The sequence below is a fragment of the Stegodyphus dumicola genome, chromosome 11, assembly GCF_044657685.1.
Source record: "Stegodyphus dumicola isolate Sdum_Otavi_A_Nest chromosome 11, ASM4465768v1".
Taxonomy (NCBI): Eukaryota; Metazoa; Arthropoda; class Arachnida; order Araneae; family Eresidae; genus Stegodyphus; species Stegodyphus dumicola.
Window position 1 is genome coordinate 81047595 of NC_140778.1, and position 16185 is coordinate 81063779.

The window sequence follows — 16185 nt, forward strand, 5'->3', positions numbered from 1 at the left end:
TTTCTTTAGTATGAAATATATTAACCTGTTGGCGCCCGCCAAATCGCCAAACTCATAAATCTGTCGTATTACATAAAGTCCTTAAGAACACTCCTGATGAGAAGATAGCGTCACCTCGTGATTTCAATTAATATCGCTGATTGGATGAGCCTCGTGACGCACACATATGTATAAATAGGGCTTCTGCTCAAGGTACGAAAAACAACGCTTGTGAGATGGATGCTAAAATAAACCTACCACTTTATATTCCAAAATTTCTCTCATTCCTGTTGCCCCGGCTGCACAAAACAAATAATGTATGAGAAATTACATTTCATATATATATATATGTGTGTGTGTGTGTGTGTATATTTCAGCGGACGCGTCGGGAAAAAGAGACAGAGCAGTGGAGCTACTAAAAAGGATTTATTCCAAAAGAATTTTTTCGGAAATACTAATATACTTTTGTATAAAGTTTTTTTCACTTTAAACAAGAGCTTCAATGGTCTGTTTCGGCGAAACGCGTAATGGTATTTAGCCTATTTCGTAGATCAGTTTTTTCCCTTGAAAAGCCAACTGAGAGTGCGAGTGAGCCATTTTTCCGCTATTTAATTATTGTTTTTGTAGCTAGTTTTTTTTGTGTCTTTTTATTATTTTTTTTTAATTTTGATTTTAATTTTTATGTATTGGCATATTATATATTGGCAATTTTAATTTTAATTTTTTATGTATAGGCAATTTATATATTGACATTTATAATCCATGTTTTTGTAACTTCCTGATATATATATATATATTTTTTTTTTCTGTTCATTTTTTTCATGTTAGTTATCTTTTCACATTACACAACGGTCAGATTAATTAATTTTTTTCGTGCAATAGCAAGTCTTCCAGCACTAAAATTTGGCAATTTTATCGCGCTTATACAGTTTTTCCAGTTTACCGGGCAAATTGCTTATTGTCTATGGAGTACTATGTAACAACATTTCGTGGAGCTACAGCTCCTGGTAACGTTTTAGCAAGGTTGCTGCAATGTTCCTACCTACTACTATTCTTTCAAATCTTTTTGCAGCATTATGCGCAAAAGTTTTTGAGACCAGATAGGTCTTTCGTCTAATTACCAGTTCGCTTTACATTTTCTTTTTCAATTATATATATATTATATATATATGTACTATATTCAATTTTTAATCTAAAAACTATTTATCTTTTTCAGAAAATACGGACTGCATATTTGATTACTTGGAAATATATCAGATACGGGTATCTGATGATAACAAACAAGGTAAATACTGCGGTAGCATTCCACCAGCAACCCGCACTTTACTCGGGCCGGTGACGGTAAGATTCGTTACTGACGTCAGCTACGGATCTAATGGATTTTTGCTAAGCTACGAAATTATGAGTAAGTACAGAGCTGCAAAGCACTAATTTAAGAACCCCATAATAATTTACTTGGTACTTTATCTAGTTATCTTGAACTTTTGGACTAACTAGCATATGAATTCGTTCATCACTAATATAGTGTTTAATATTATCAAATACGTTTGCTAAATTTTTAATGACAATGATATATTGATAAAAGTTTAACATATGGGGCCGCTTGATATATTTGGCGATTTCTTAGGACGCCAAGAATGGCGCCAAAAAGCAATGTTTCCAAGATGACTGTCACCCAAAACAACGCAGAAAATGTAACCTCGTGTGTTCTTGGCTAAGTCTCAGCGTCATCGTCGGATGACCACTACCACATACATAAGTCATATAATCACGTATTTGATCCCTCCTCTCCTGATCTCGGTATTGGTGACGCCACATAAACTCTGCAAAGTAGGAATACAAAATGTCATCTGACGAATGCCGAAGACCCCGCTTTATTTATTTGTAACTTTCTTACCCTTTCACTCTAAGTCATGAAAAAAGAATAATTATCTTGCCAGACATATTTCTTTAGTGAACGTAATAGGACAACGATTAATTAGAACAAGCCAACAAACGAAAACCAAAGTTCAATCGACGGTAATTTAAATTCCAGTAATACAAATTACGTCACGTACTACAAATCACGCAGCCCTCGGTCACTAAACTAACAAGTAAATCTTCTCGCCTTTGAATACCTGTTTTCTGGAATCCCATATATTTTCTGAAAGCTTATGTCACAAGTAGAAAACTTTGAAACCTTAGGGGTAGAGGGACGAGTGTTTAGGAGCTATGTAAGAGTTTCCAACACTTTACTGATACGAAGGGGGAGATCTCAATATAAAGGATGAAACAGTATACGCTGGGATGTTGAAAATGTGACCTGTTATTGATTTCAAACAAAATCCATTACAAGAGGTAATCAATGTGCAATTCATCAAATAAACAGTGAGATGGACAGAAAGTGAGTTCACAATGGGATTATTTTACTTTGCACACTCATAATTCAATGAATCAAAGCAGTAGGCGCAATCCAAATTCCAGGTTCGTCGTTCAAGCATCCGCCCTTGTAAAAAGCACACTTACTCAAGTTCTTGAAACTAGGAGCGCTGAACTGGTATAGGGAAAAGGACTTCAGAGCCAGAAAACTATCGCAATGCCAAATGTGCTCTTGTATCTCGATAATGACCGTGTCCGTTATGTAACGAACAAAAGATTTGTAGTATCTGCAAAAAACGAATATCCAGAGGCTGAATCTTTCCCGTACCGGTTGTTTTTGTAGAACTTTAGCATCAGGTACTTCGAAAGCAGACAATGCATTAACATACAAGAAATAGAGACGCATAACGGGAATATGTTAATCTATACACCTTTCAATGAAACTTTGCAGGTTCTATAGCTCCTAAACCCTAAGACTCTTAAACCCTGCCCCTAGCAGTTTTCTACTTGTGATATAAGCTTTCAGAAAATATGTAGGTTTTCGGAAAACCGGTATCAAATGAGAGAAAGTTTACTTCTAAGAAGCAAGACTTCAGATTAAATTTCAGAAAAACATTGGCATGTAAAAATATAATCGCTGCCATAACAGAAACAGAGTCGATTTGGGATTACCAGGAAACCGGTAACAGCGTTGGTATTTGGTACCAAATCAAAGGAGACGTTTTTCTTCACTTGCTGAATTGGATATATTTGGAGATTTTCACGTTCACAAAAAATTCTGTTCTTTTGTAAATGACATTAGAGTTTAATCCTAGTATACGGTACACAGGAGATTTGGGGAAATCCGGGAGGCGATAAGGTTCACATTCTGTATGAGTGATGTTAGTAGAGAGTTTTTGATGGGTTGCTGTTTTTTAGCCCAAACAGCGTTAGCCCAGAAGGACTATTAATTTCGTTTTGGCATTTTACGTCAAAACCTTTAAATGTCTGTTTCACTTTTCAAATTGTTGCGACCAAATATTATCGACCTGTGTTATATTTAAAGAAATTAAATAATGAAGAATCTGCATAAATATATGTATGTTTCTCGCATTGTAATAAAACAGCAGTACGTAGAGCCATTAGCTTTTGAATAAAGTAATCCTCCACTGAATATTTAGGCATCTGGAAAACCTAGTTTGGAATTTGTTTTATTATCGATTTGAAATTTTGTAAACCTTAAACGAATTTTTGATAAACAACCTCAACGATTTCAAAGCGAACAATGGCAACACTGTACATTTCCTCTCCAATATATTATATATAGATATAAAAAAACATTTCCTCTCCAATATATTATACATATATATATATATATATATATATATATATATATTGTTGCGTTCTACGGGTTCGTGGGTTTGGAGTAATTGAGGATAGCACTTGATGAAGAATCAAAACACAATTTATTCGATAGTTAGCACTATTAGACAAGACAGTGCCAAACACACGTTTATGGTCCACAAACATGCTGAAACAAGCAGCAATGCAGCCTTCAGGCTATAATGGTAAAGACAGCTTCACGGCATAGCAGTAAAAGTAGAGCTCTTGACTCGGTTGAACTCTCTCAAGATGATCTGTGAACTCAAGACACTACAGTTCTCGCGCAGGCAGGCTATATATAGCTTTAACCTACCTTCGAGAATATCCTCGGGGAAAACCGCTAAAAATGCGTTCTTGAATGTTCTCATTCCGTCTATGACATATCGCCAAATTTCGCCAAATGTACAATTTTGCGACAAATCTGACAACCCTACCTTTCCCTATCATTTTCTGACAGCCCCAAACCCCCCCCCGTTTTGCTCTCTCACCGGGCCGCCGCCGGGCATTTCGCAACGGTGTCTCCCCTGAAATCCTCGCTTCAAAAACATCGCGGACGAAAACATCGCGGACGAAAACGTCGCGGAGAAAACAACGCAAGGCGAAAATGTCGTGGTATAAAACATCATGGGAGAAAAGAAAGCAAAGAGATAACATCCCAGCTCTAAAACATCGTGGTACAAAATATCGTGGTAAAAAATAAAGTACCTACAAATCATCGCGGGACGATAACATCGCACACATGCGTTTTCAGGTTTTAAAAGTTGTAAATGCATGTTCGCATTATGATCTGGGAGAGCAAGAAGGAAAGGGGGATTCTTTTACTTCTATATATAATGAACTATTAAAATCTAGCTGAAAAAATGAAAAGGAAACTTAAGCATTTAAAAACTGAAAATGAGTAGAAAATTATGCAACTAATAGAAATTTTAATTTACATAGTTTATTAACGGAGGTCATTAAAAAATTAAACTTTCTTATAAAGTTTTACTGAAAATTTTTTATGAAAAATAGTCTATAAACTCTTAGAAAAACGAAGATAAATAACGGCATAACGTTACCTATCTAAAAATTGCTTAGTTAATTATCAAATTATTTTCTTTCAAATTTGTGAATCTGATATTGTTTTGATGAAAATTATACTTTGTTTTCTTTCCGCTTATTCTTACAATGTCGTTAAAATTTTCATGTATAGCTTGCAATCATTTTTTATGTAGATTTGTTAGTTATGACGAAAGTCAGTTGCATAATATGTTAGTATGGGATTTGAAAAACACACGTGTGCGATGTTATCGTAATGCGATGATTTGTAGGTACTTTATATTTTACCACAATATTTTCGACGACGATGTTTTCGAACCGCGTTATTTTCGACCACGGTGTTTTAGAACTGCGATGTTTTCCCTTTGCTTTCTTTTCTCCCGTGATGTTTTGTGCCACGACGTTTTCGCCTTGCGTTGTTTCCTCCGGCTCGTTTCCATTCGCGATATTTTTGCCGCGATGTTTTAGGCTGTAGCCTTTCGCAATAATATATACTATATAGTATATAAGTACAAATGCAAATTCTCTAAATAAAATATATTTCATCAGATCAGAATTTAGTGCGTCTCTTTGCCTCTATGTGACGCACTAAATTCTGATCTCTTTGCTATGTAAATATTTACATTGTTTTAAGTTCTTCCTTTTATTCTTACAGGTTGTGGGGCTATCTTTACTGAGCCACGGGGCGTGATCGCTACTCCACCATTCTTAAACTTTTTAAACTACATGGACTGCACTTGGCAGATAGTAGCTCAACCCAACAAAGTAATAGCGCTCAAGTACGTAAATTATACGTAAATTATTCACGTCACAGTAGAAGTACAGCTGAAATAATAACGTATAGAAATTAGTGCATATGAAGTTAATGCTATAATAATAATAATGCAATAATACAATAGTTAATAGTAATATAATAGCTAATAGAAAAATTCTGTATTATAAGCCTGAACGTTCTTGGATTTGATGCATTTTTAATTCAGAGTTTGTGAAGTCCTTCAAATGAACTATGTTTAAAAAATGTCCATCTAAAGAAATTCCAACTTTTATTTTAATTTTTACTTCAGATTTTCTTCCTTTGACCTTAAATCTTCGTACACCTGTTCGCGTGAGTACTTAGAGGTACGGGACGGAAATTTAACAGGACCTTTGATTGGTCGACTTTGCACTTCAGACAAAGTACTATACAAATCAACTGGAAATCAGCTGTCTCTGCGCTACCATTCTGAATACAAGGAGACAGAAAAAGGATTTTCAGCCTTTTATTACAATACTTATGGTAAGAAAAACATTAGTAGCCTTTTATTACAATACTTATGGTAAGAAAAACATTAGTAGCCTTTTATTTTCAGCCTTTTATTACAATACTTATGGTAAGAAAAACATTAGTAGCCTTTTATTTTCAGCCTTTTATTACAATACTTATGGTAAGAAAAACATTAGCCTTTTATTACAATACTTATGGTAAGAAAATACTTATGGTAAGAAAAACATTAGTAGTACTTATGGTAAGAAAAACATTAGTAGTACTTATGGTAAGAAAACATTAGTAGTACTTAGAGGTACGGGACGGAAATTTAACAGGACCTTTGATTGGTCGACTTTGCACTTCAGACAAAGTACTATACAAATCAACTGGAAATCAGCTGTCTCTGCGCTACCATTCTGAATACAAGGAGACAGAAAAAGGATTTTCAGCCTTTTATTACAATACTTATGGTAAGAAAAACATTTAATAATTTTCTTTTGCCTTACAAAGTGATAAAATTAATATCCGATTATACATCAACCAGGAGACTGCGGCTAATAAATAATCTATCTTTCATCAAAGAAATCATTACGTCTTACATGAACTGTACTGAGAATGAATAGTGTGTGTTTCGCACGTAGAATTTCCCGTTTACTAAAAACATGATATATATGCTAGAAAATGTAACTATATACTTTTGGGCAATATACAAGGTTATATAATTAGTTAGAATCTGGGAGCAGACGAGCACCCCTAATGAATGTAAATTCACACTTTATAAGTATCAGCAAATGCACTAAAGGTGAATATTGACAAAAAAATATTTTAGTTATGTTTTCAGATACTTTATTATTAAAACATGTTAAAACATGTAAAAACTGGAGAAAGCTTAAATAACAGCATAAGTAAACAAACTGTTGTACTTAAAACGAACATTGTAAATGAGAAAAAAAATGACGCCAATAATAAACTTATTTAATTATGTGATTGATGTTATACAAACTTACTTATTGCACCACTTATACTATTATGACACTTTAAATTGTACCGGAGTCCCTTGTTTTTGCAACGCCTGTCTGTCTGTCTTCTCGTTTCGACCTCTACCAGAGCATAAGTGTGCTTGTTGACATACTACGGTGATTGTCAGAATGTTAAAAAAGGTAACCAAACATGCAGTCTTTCATCGGCGTATTTGGTATGTGTTGACATTCACCGACATTCTCCAGTTTCGATCTTTCACGGTAACATACATACTTTTAAATTTACGTTTGTTAATTTATATATATTTCATCAGTAGCAAACAAAAACTCTGAGATCTTCCAAGTTAAATAGTAGATATGGAGATATAGAAACGTTATAATTTAATGAACGAAAAATTGGTGCATTCAGTTCATTTTTTCTAAGATTACATGTATGCCTTAATACTGCTTTATATGAATTGCCTGTGTAGGGCTAGATAGTCGTAATAAAATATACTGCAAAATGTTATATTTAAAATTAATCAGAGTTCATGAGTGTTAACTAAATCTAAAGTTAACCAAAATTAACCAAACAATTGATTAACCGTCAACAAAATTACGCCTGAAAAGAACTTATCCACCAGTTATTTTTTTTTCTTTCGTCGCCTCTGACGTAATTGCAACTGATGCCAATGTTGACGTCAGTTGTTATTATGCCGTTTCGTGGCGCCAGTTCTTGTTATAATTTAATTATCGCAATACGTTATCTGGAACAGCTGGCTTTGAGTACTCAGTCTTGTACATTGCAATTTGTTCAGAACAGATTTAACAGTAAGACTTATGTTTTAGGTTCCTCTCAAGGCTGCGGAGGTATGCTTAATACATCAACTGGAGAAATAAAATCTGTCGATGTGGATTCAGATGGACAGTATGAATCTAATCTAGACTGTAATTGGCTCATCATGAATTCATCTCCTAACCAAGTCATTCTGCTGAATTTCACTAGTTTCGAAGTAGAGAGTTCCAGAAATAATACATGCGTTTACGACTATGTAGAGGTAAGTGTCAAAACAACATTCTAAAGACTATCCGCGGTGAAAGTTTTAATACTGCTATCCTTCAGTTTTACAGTGTAACATTTAAATTGAAATCCAGGTTATATTTATTTAACAGAAAATGTACAACTTTTTACCATATATATAGAGAGAGAGAGTATAGTCAACAACAGCTATGCATAGTAGGTAAGCAAGTATAGCGCCCGCACACTGTTAGGAAGCAATATTTCATGAGACACCACTGAGATTTTTTCCACGACGCAGATTAGTTTTGAGACAGACGTGTTATGTCGACAATTTCAATTATTAATATGTGTTTCAAGTTATTATTATTCTAATATTTTTATTTGTATTCATGTGTATTTTAATCTGGAAAAAAGTATTCTTAAGCTCTTAAGGTTTTATTTAACTCATTATTCTTGAGTAGGAATTGTAACAAAGGCGGGAGACGGTTGCAAGGAAACACATCTGGTTTATTGGTTATAGCCTTTTTTCTACTAACAATGGAGGCAGTAGGGTCTTTTTAGCTAATGCGTGTGGAACGGAAAGCACTTTCCTGTCGCTTTGTAAGTTTGCAGTTTTATTACTTCAAGACAGTGGGAATGGCTGGTAATTGGATTTTCGTAAAAGCTTAGTTTCACTTGTTAGTTGGGGGGTCTATTTTTTTTCTCACGTTATGCAGATGTTTTTCGGATTTCATTGTCAGATTTTCTGGTGTTTGATTCGTCATGGGTGTGTCATTTTCTCAATTTAGATAACATAAAATTCCGGGATTGGTAAGATTTAATTTTATGATTTTTTTGAAAGCCTATGAACTCACAGAGGCGGAGAAACCGAGTTTTCCTGCGTGCTTGCACCAGGCTAGAGATCATTCTGATTCAGATTTCTGAGCGAAAAGGAAAGGAGAAGCAGAAAGTTTTGCGGGGCTCCCACCTTGCGGGGCGAGCGACTTGTACAAGCGGGCTGCGGTGATGTTGTAGCGGAGTTTGATTTGAGTGAATTTTGAGCAGCCGCGATGTGAAAGAGAAAGAAAGATCGTCGGGCGCTTTGCTCTGCTGCGGGCTTCCTGTGCAAGAGGGACTGAGTACCGTTTTCTTTTCTGCGGGATATAAGTTTTGTTCGAGATGCAAGGAACATTTTCCTGCGTGATGTATGGAGAACTGTGTGAGAGCTGCAAAGAGCATTTTTACTGAGAGCTGATTGAGACGTATAGAGAAAAATCTACTAAGAAAATTTAGCACAGGTTTCCTCTCTTCACCTGAATCGCCGGTTAATCTCCAAGAGCCTTTTTCCGAAACATTCAGCATAAATGTTGTCTCGACGCTTCGATGATGCACGTGATTGTGCTAAAAAAACTGGTGTATATTCAGCTACCTGTTATTGAATTGAAAAAAGATCCTTCTGAATTGGACTATTGGTTCCCACCTAATGGACAGATAAAAGATCCTTCTAAATTGGACTATTGGTTCCCACCTAATGGACAGATAAAAGATCCTTCTAAATTGGACTATTGGTTCCCACCTAATGGACAGATAAAAGATCCTTCTAAATTGGACTATTGGTTCCCACCTAATGGACAGTAAAGAAATATGGGCTTGGCTCATTTCCATGTGGATTGGACACTAAGGATCCGGCTAATCAGGAAAAACTGTTTTCCATCTGTGAGTGAAATTTTTTTAAGTATATATTCTCTCTCTCTTTCTTAGTTTTCCCGAATGCAGAACAGTTAATAGTGATTTATCTACCAGCATATTGTTATTACTTATATAAATTAAATATTACAGTTAGAATAATTGAGAAGTTATATGTAATTTCAAGTGAATGCCAGTTTTGGGAGGATTAAAATTTGTTTCACCTACTGAATTTTGTGAGCTAGAAAAACGTTACCTTCTAATTAATAAGAACCTGTTATTTGGAGGATTAAATTTTGTTACACCTAATTAATTTTAAAAAAAACAATGTTAATCTTAATTAATGTAAGCTGTAATTTGGTGTAGTATTATGTGTTATTTTGACTTGGAAAATATGTGGTAGGATACTGATCAGTTATCCATTATTTAATTATATAAAATAGTCAAGAATTTAATAAATGTGTGTTTAAAATTTAATGGCATTTGTGTATTTATGCTGTGTATATTTTACTGTGGTCTGTCATGTCCCTCCATTTGTTTGAGCCGGGAGGCTTTTAAGAAACATGGAGTTTAATTGAATTTGGAGTTATTGATTTTCCCTTTACATAGGTTACTCACAACGCAAACCTAAAAAGTTAAACTGTACTATACCACTATACGATTGATTGATAGGTATGATATACTATTGATTGATAGATATGATATACGATTGATTGATAGATTTACTATACGAATATTTTTAAGAATGTCGAAATGATATATGAATATTATGAATTAGATCTTGAATGTGAATTATTTGATATTTGATTTTTGATTATTTTTTTTTTAGTTAGCTTTGTCCGGCACCATGAAGTTTAAAGTTAAAATTATTAAGAACTAAAAATTTCGATATAACAGACGCCACACTGCCGGCCTAGTATCTTCCAGCTACAGGGGCCGTTAGCATACTTTTTAGACAAATTTAATTGCATTTGCAGAAATATTTTGCCTAAAATTTGTGTTTCTTAAATGTTCTACTTTATAACCCTAATTCTTGACTATCTTTCAACACCATTAATTTCTAAGACAATAAAGCTTTTGTAGTATCTAAGAGCTATTTTACCCCATTCTTCTGGAACAGCTATATAAAGTCCAAGAAGGGTTATGGGTTGACGTTTGAAGAAACCACTTTTTAAAAGTCCAAAAGCGGTGATACATCAGCAGATTTAGTAGGGATGTAAGAGAACGATATGGAGTTGATACCAAAATAACCTTGATGATAAAGAAAAGGTATTTCATATTTGAAAATTGAGTATAAAATATGTTCCTGATAATATGTGGACTTAATAGTTTTCTGCACTCTCTTCAAATTTTATTTGTCCTTGTATCAAAAACAAGCAAAAATCATAAATCACTTTGAAACCCTTTAGATAATTTGAACCACGTTCTAAGATTCTTTTCTTCTCTTTGATGATAATAAATAGATTTATTTTATTATGGTCATTTAAATATACCAAAGAATAATTTATTATGACAACATCAACATATTAACCCATGAACTGCCAAATTTTTTCTATTAATTTACATTTATTTCTTGGTGTCTAGATCGACACAGAGACTGGAAATTGCAATATAAATGGAATATAGATGGAATCTGCCATGAGCCCTAAATGGAGATGGGCATTCAAAAAACCCTCACCGGAAAATAAAATTAACATTGGCAATAAATTGTTAATCAATATTCTAAAACCATTAGAGAACACAGCAGTATACAGGAGTTGGAAATGATGTACATAATAATCTGACATATCGGCGTTTTGAAAATGTTGAAATCTTGAAACTCACAAAAATTTTACTTCTTCTCACAAATGATACTCTCCAGCTCATTCATTTAATAACTACTACTCAACAATTCATGCAAAAGCTTGAGAAAGGTTTGAGCAACAATGTAAAAAAAGTAACCATTGTTGCGAACCTAATTAAAATCCCTAAATGGGATCATGGCAGTTTAATGGGTTAAGTAAATTTATGTAAATCTCTCACTGCAAACTTTTGAGCACTGATATAACATAAATAACGTAAACTTGCATCCATATAGAGGTTCACATCCTGTTATTAAAAGGTTTGGTTTATTGGTTAAGCCATTAGACTTGTATCGCAGATCTTCTACAAACCAGAGCATTTCCTGCATGTTACTTTATAATGTAAGCCATTAGGCTAATCTATTACATTTGATTTTAGTTCAACATTACGTAGTCAGGGCTTAATTTCTAAAATCCGAAGTGCCGGAGCCCTATGGAAGGCTGTCAGGAAAAAGGGAAAAAGATCAGATAACCAATAAAAGATAAAATGACTAATAATTAAATTAAAATTAAATTTCAATGAAATATAAAGATATAAATAAAATTTGATAAATTATTAAATTCACGATTAATGGTTAAATAAAATAAATAAAAAACCGGGCCTTATCATTCAGAAAACTAAGCAATAGCTTAGCTGGCCTCCGGCTGAATTCAAGCCCTGAATATACAGTATAATTTACGATTTCAAGGGATGAGAGAAACAAAACCATTATTTTCCCAGCAAAACAATAAAAAAATAAAAGTAATTAAAGCGGCATTAATGAGAACAGAGAGAATGATTAAAACAATATATGGGAGTATGGAAAAAAAATTTAAATGAAGAAATGTAGCTTCGAAAAGAAAGAGATTAGAATCCTAAGCTTTCTGATTACGATGCCCTGCCCGTACAATACGAGCTGTCAAGTGGAATGCGACTGGACAAAAGAAGTTTCCTCCGAATCCTATATGATAACAACATGGGAACAAATGTAAGATCTGCACAAGTGAAAGTTTTTGTTCCTGGTATTTGGTTGTATAGTTCATGTCTGCAGGAGCTCTTCAGTGAGAAGTCACTATCGCTGGAAGTACACAACCAAAGTGATAATTTTTAGTGCTTTCAAGAACAAAACATTTTACCCCTGCTCTCATATAAATTCATTGCACTCCTTGGAGAATAGACCTTTGATATGTGAAGAGAGGATCTTCTTTCCTTAAAAGTGTTAACACCTCCGTACGGTTTTTAACCGGAGAAAAACAGGCATTTATTCGGAAGTTATAATCGTCTTTCAACTCATATTTATTTTTTAAATAAAAATTTTCCCCCTGAAACTGTGTTGCATTAACAGAAAAAAGTGCGTGCCGGAGCGTTCTTATGTGGGGCTCCGGTGCGCTCCGGCGCAATTTAAGCTCTGTACGTATTTGAGTTTAGCCAGAAGTAAGCCTTGTGTAACTTGAAGTAAACTTGTCTGAGCCGTTAGGTTAATCTATTCAATTTGATTTTAATTCAACATTACTTATTTAAATTTAGCCAGAAGTAAACCTGAGTAGGGTCATTGTTACTTCTTTTGTGTTCAAATAAAAGGGTCTTAATTACTTATTTAAATTTAGCCAGAAGTAAACCTAAGTTGGGTCATTGTTACTTCTTTTTTGTTCAAATAAAAGGGTCTTAGTTACTTATTTAAATTTAGCCAGAAGTAAACCTAAGTTGGGTCATTGTTACTTCTTTTGTGTTCAAATAAAAGGATCTTATGGACCCTTCTTCTGTCTTTTGCTTTGTTCTACAAGTCTAGAAGATAATTCTTCAATGGTATTTTTAAAGCCTGTAGTTTATGCTGAAGAATACCAGACTTTGCCCCGTGATTCTTTAATAGGTATTGGCGAAATGAAATACATCTCTACAAGTTCCATTCTTTGAACAAGCCAAGTGTTTCACAAAAATGTTTCGCAGAAAACAATAAAACTGTTGAAACGCATATTTAACTTAGCCTTTCTTTTTGCACTGGTATTTAAGATGCCTTTGTTTGCTTTCTTATTGCCCCATTTAAATTTCCCTTTCTGGACTGAATTGAATTTTAGTAGTACTAAATTTAATTGGACATAAAAATATGCAAGTTGTTCTGTTTGGACAGCTTCAATGATCAATTCCAAAACTCTAATTCTGGTGATAATTTAAAATAATAAAATCAGGATGTACAGAATTATAATAATAATAATTAATATGCTACTAAAAATAATAATTGTAATTATACAGATTCTAATATAATAACTAATAATAATAAAACAGATTTTACAGAAATATTTTATTACTATTACTACTACTGTATAGCTCTGGAGTACAATTTCTAAATTTTGATTGGCCAAAATAAAATAAAATTATATTTCTAAGATATAAATAATGTTTGCTTTTTCGCAGAAGTATTATAACTGTTGGAATGGTTAGCTTTAACTTAAGATACAAATGAGCCTTAATTTGTTTTGTTTCCTTCCTAGTTGAGAGATGGCATGTCAAAAGACAGTCCACTCATCGGTCATTACTGTGGCTCAACTCCTCCCTCACCGATTATCACATCTGGGAACATAGCGACTGTTATTTTTCACACAAATGATGGCGTAAACCTGGCTGGATTCACAATCAAATACTCACTAATTCCTTGTAAGTACATTCCATGTTTCAGAAATTGAATTTAGGCATACTCATTTTGAACTTTACATGATTTTGTTCAACTTGATTTTTTTCTTTGTTTGCTTTGAGTCAAATCTAACAATTAATTTTTGGCGGCCTGCTATTGATCTGATTTTCTTGGATTTTTCAATGCATACCTGTTTGCGTTCACAATATAACATTCCACAAGAATGCTTGAAAAACTATTATAGATTGTTTTTTATTTAGTGCTGTATTTTTCTCGGAAATCCTTATTTAATGGTGAACTGATCACTGCAAAATTACTTCACTACATAAATTGCTGTTCGTTTAAAGTCCGTTTTAACTCATTGTGCTCATAGAAACACGAGCAACATACTGAAAACATTTCTTACGTGGGCTTTTGTCAAAAGTTTTAATTTTAACCCAAAGAGGCAATTCGCCCAGAAAGGTTATTAATTTCCATTTGGCATTTTATGTTGATTTATTATAAAATGCGAATCACTTTTTAAATATTTGCCAATATTAGTAAATATTAGTAAAGTCCTGTATTATATTAAAAGAAATTAAATAATGAAGAATCTGAGTGAAGGTATGTATTTTTCTCGCATTGTGATAAAACAATGGTACCTACAGCCATCAAATTTCGAATAACGTTCGTCTCCACCCAAAAATGGGCATCTGGGAGCCCAAATTTGGAATTTGGTATTTTATTTATTATCTGTTTCATATTTTGTAACGCATTTATGCTTTTTGGTTAAGAAACTCAACGATTTCAAATCGAGCAATGTCAACACTGTACAAATAGAAAACATTTTTATCTCCAGCGAGGGAAACTGTGTATCGCAAATTCTAAAGATATGCATTTTTAAATTATAAGATTTTTCTCCCGCTTCCCTATCTTGCCTTCGTGGTGTAGTGGTTCTGCACGCTGGGCCGGTATTCCAGAGATCCCTGGTTTGATTCCCGGCGAAGGCGTTTGCTATTTTTCATCTCTGCCTGCTTGCAAAAATACCTAATGTCTCTACAGTGGCGGCCGAACTAAAAGGGTGTTGGATCCATCCAGGATTTGGCGATCCCCTGAAAACCCAGTCTCCCTTTAAAAAGTGGGAGTATATAAGGTATTTCTCTCGCTTTCCTAGCTTGCCTTCGTGGTGTAGTGGTTCTGCACGCTGGGCCGGTATTCCAGAGGTCCGTGGTTCGATTCCCGGCGAAGGCAGTTGCTAATTTTTCATCTCTCCAGCTTCCAAAATTAACCTAATGTCTCTACAAAATATTATGTGATATTGCTGTTGAGCTGCACTTTATGGTTTAAGTGCGAAGAACGTGATATTTAGTAAATGAAGGTAACACACAAAACGTTAAAAAAAACACCCCTTTGGACGTAATATCAAATTTGAAGGCTTTCAGATTCTTTTTCATTTTAAATTAAATACTTTTTTCGCTTTTAATAGGAAAAATATGATGTAAAATTATAAAATATGGTCTTGTACTGAGTAAAAACTGATTCACTATATAATGTTTTCATCCTTTTAGCACCGTGTGGAACTACAGCTCTGACTTCTCTATCATCAGCTCAAAATTTGACATCTCCCAATTACCCAGGTCCATATCCAGTCAACTTAAGATGCACCTGGACCATCTCCAAGAATACGTCAGCTGCATCACCTTTCTATCGAGGCTCAGTGCAGGTTTCTATTAATGAAATGGACATACCTTGCAATGGAGATTATGTAGAAATTCAAAGAAAGTATCGGGTAATTTACTTTACTTTCCTTAAGCGAAGGAATTTTGTTTCAATACTTTTACTAACAACTTATTTTATTTTTACTTCGCTGTACTTTTGCCTGCATTTGTTTAAAACTAGGAATCGTGTGAAATCACCCATAGTAAGTGGACACTTTCAAAATATTTGTAGGAATTATGACTGTATTAATTTAGAAGTCAAACAATAAAAATCAGCGTTATATTTTCAAATTTTCACAGGACCAGTTTCGATGGTTTTTACCGAACCATCATCCTCAGCTGCAAAATCGCAAATGAACAAGATAGGACATAATCAGAGCTGAGCGGAGCGGATCTTTTGCTTTTGGCTT

The 16185-nt window shown here is 34.0% G+C and overlaps 1 protein-coding gene across 1 annotated transcript in view; it reads left to right on the plus strand.

The window, feature by feature from the left end:
• The window catches only part of LOC118193658 (cubilin-like), a 435777-nt gene that overhangs the window by 387481 nt on the left and 32111 nt on the right, over positions 1-16185 (plus strand). The window contains exons 58-63 of the mRNA XM_085826886.1: positions 1196-1384; positions 5393-5516; positions 5802-6013; positions 7792-8000; positions 13939-14101; positions 15626-15846. Of these exons, the coding sequence (XP_085683012.1) occupies positions 1196-1384; positions 5393-5516; positions 5802-6013; positions 7792-8000; positions 13939-14101; positions 15626-15846 (1118 nt within the window). The remainder of the gene's footprint in view (positions 1-1195; positions 1385-5392; positions 5517-5801; positions 6014-7791; positions 8001-13938; positions 14102-15625; positions 15847-16185) is intronic.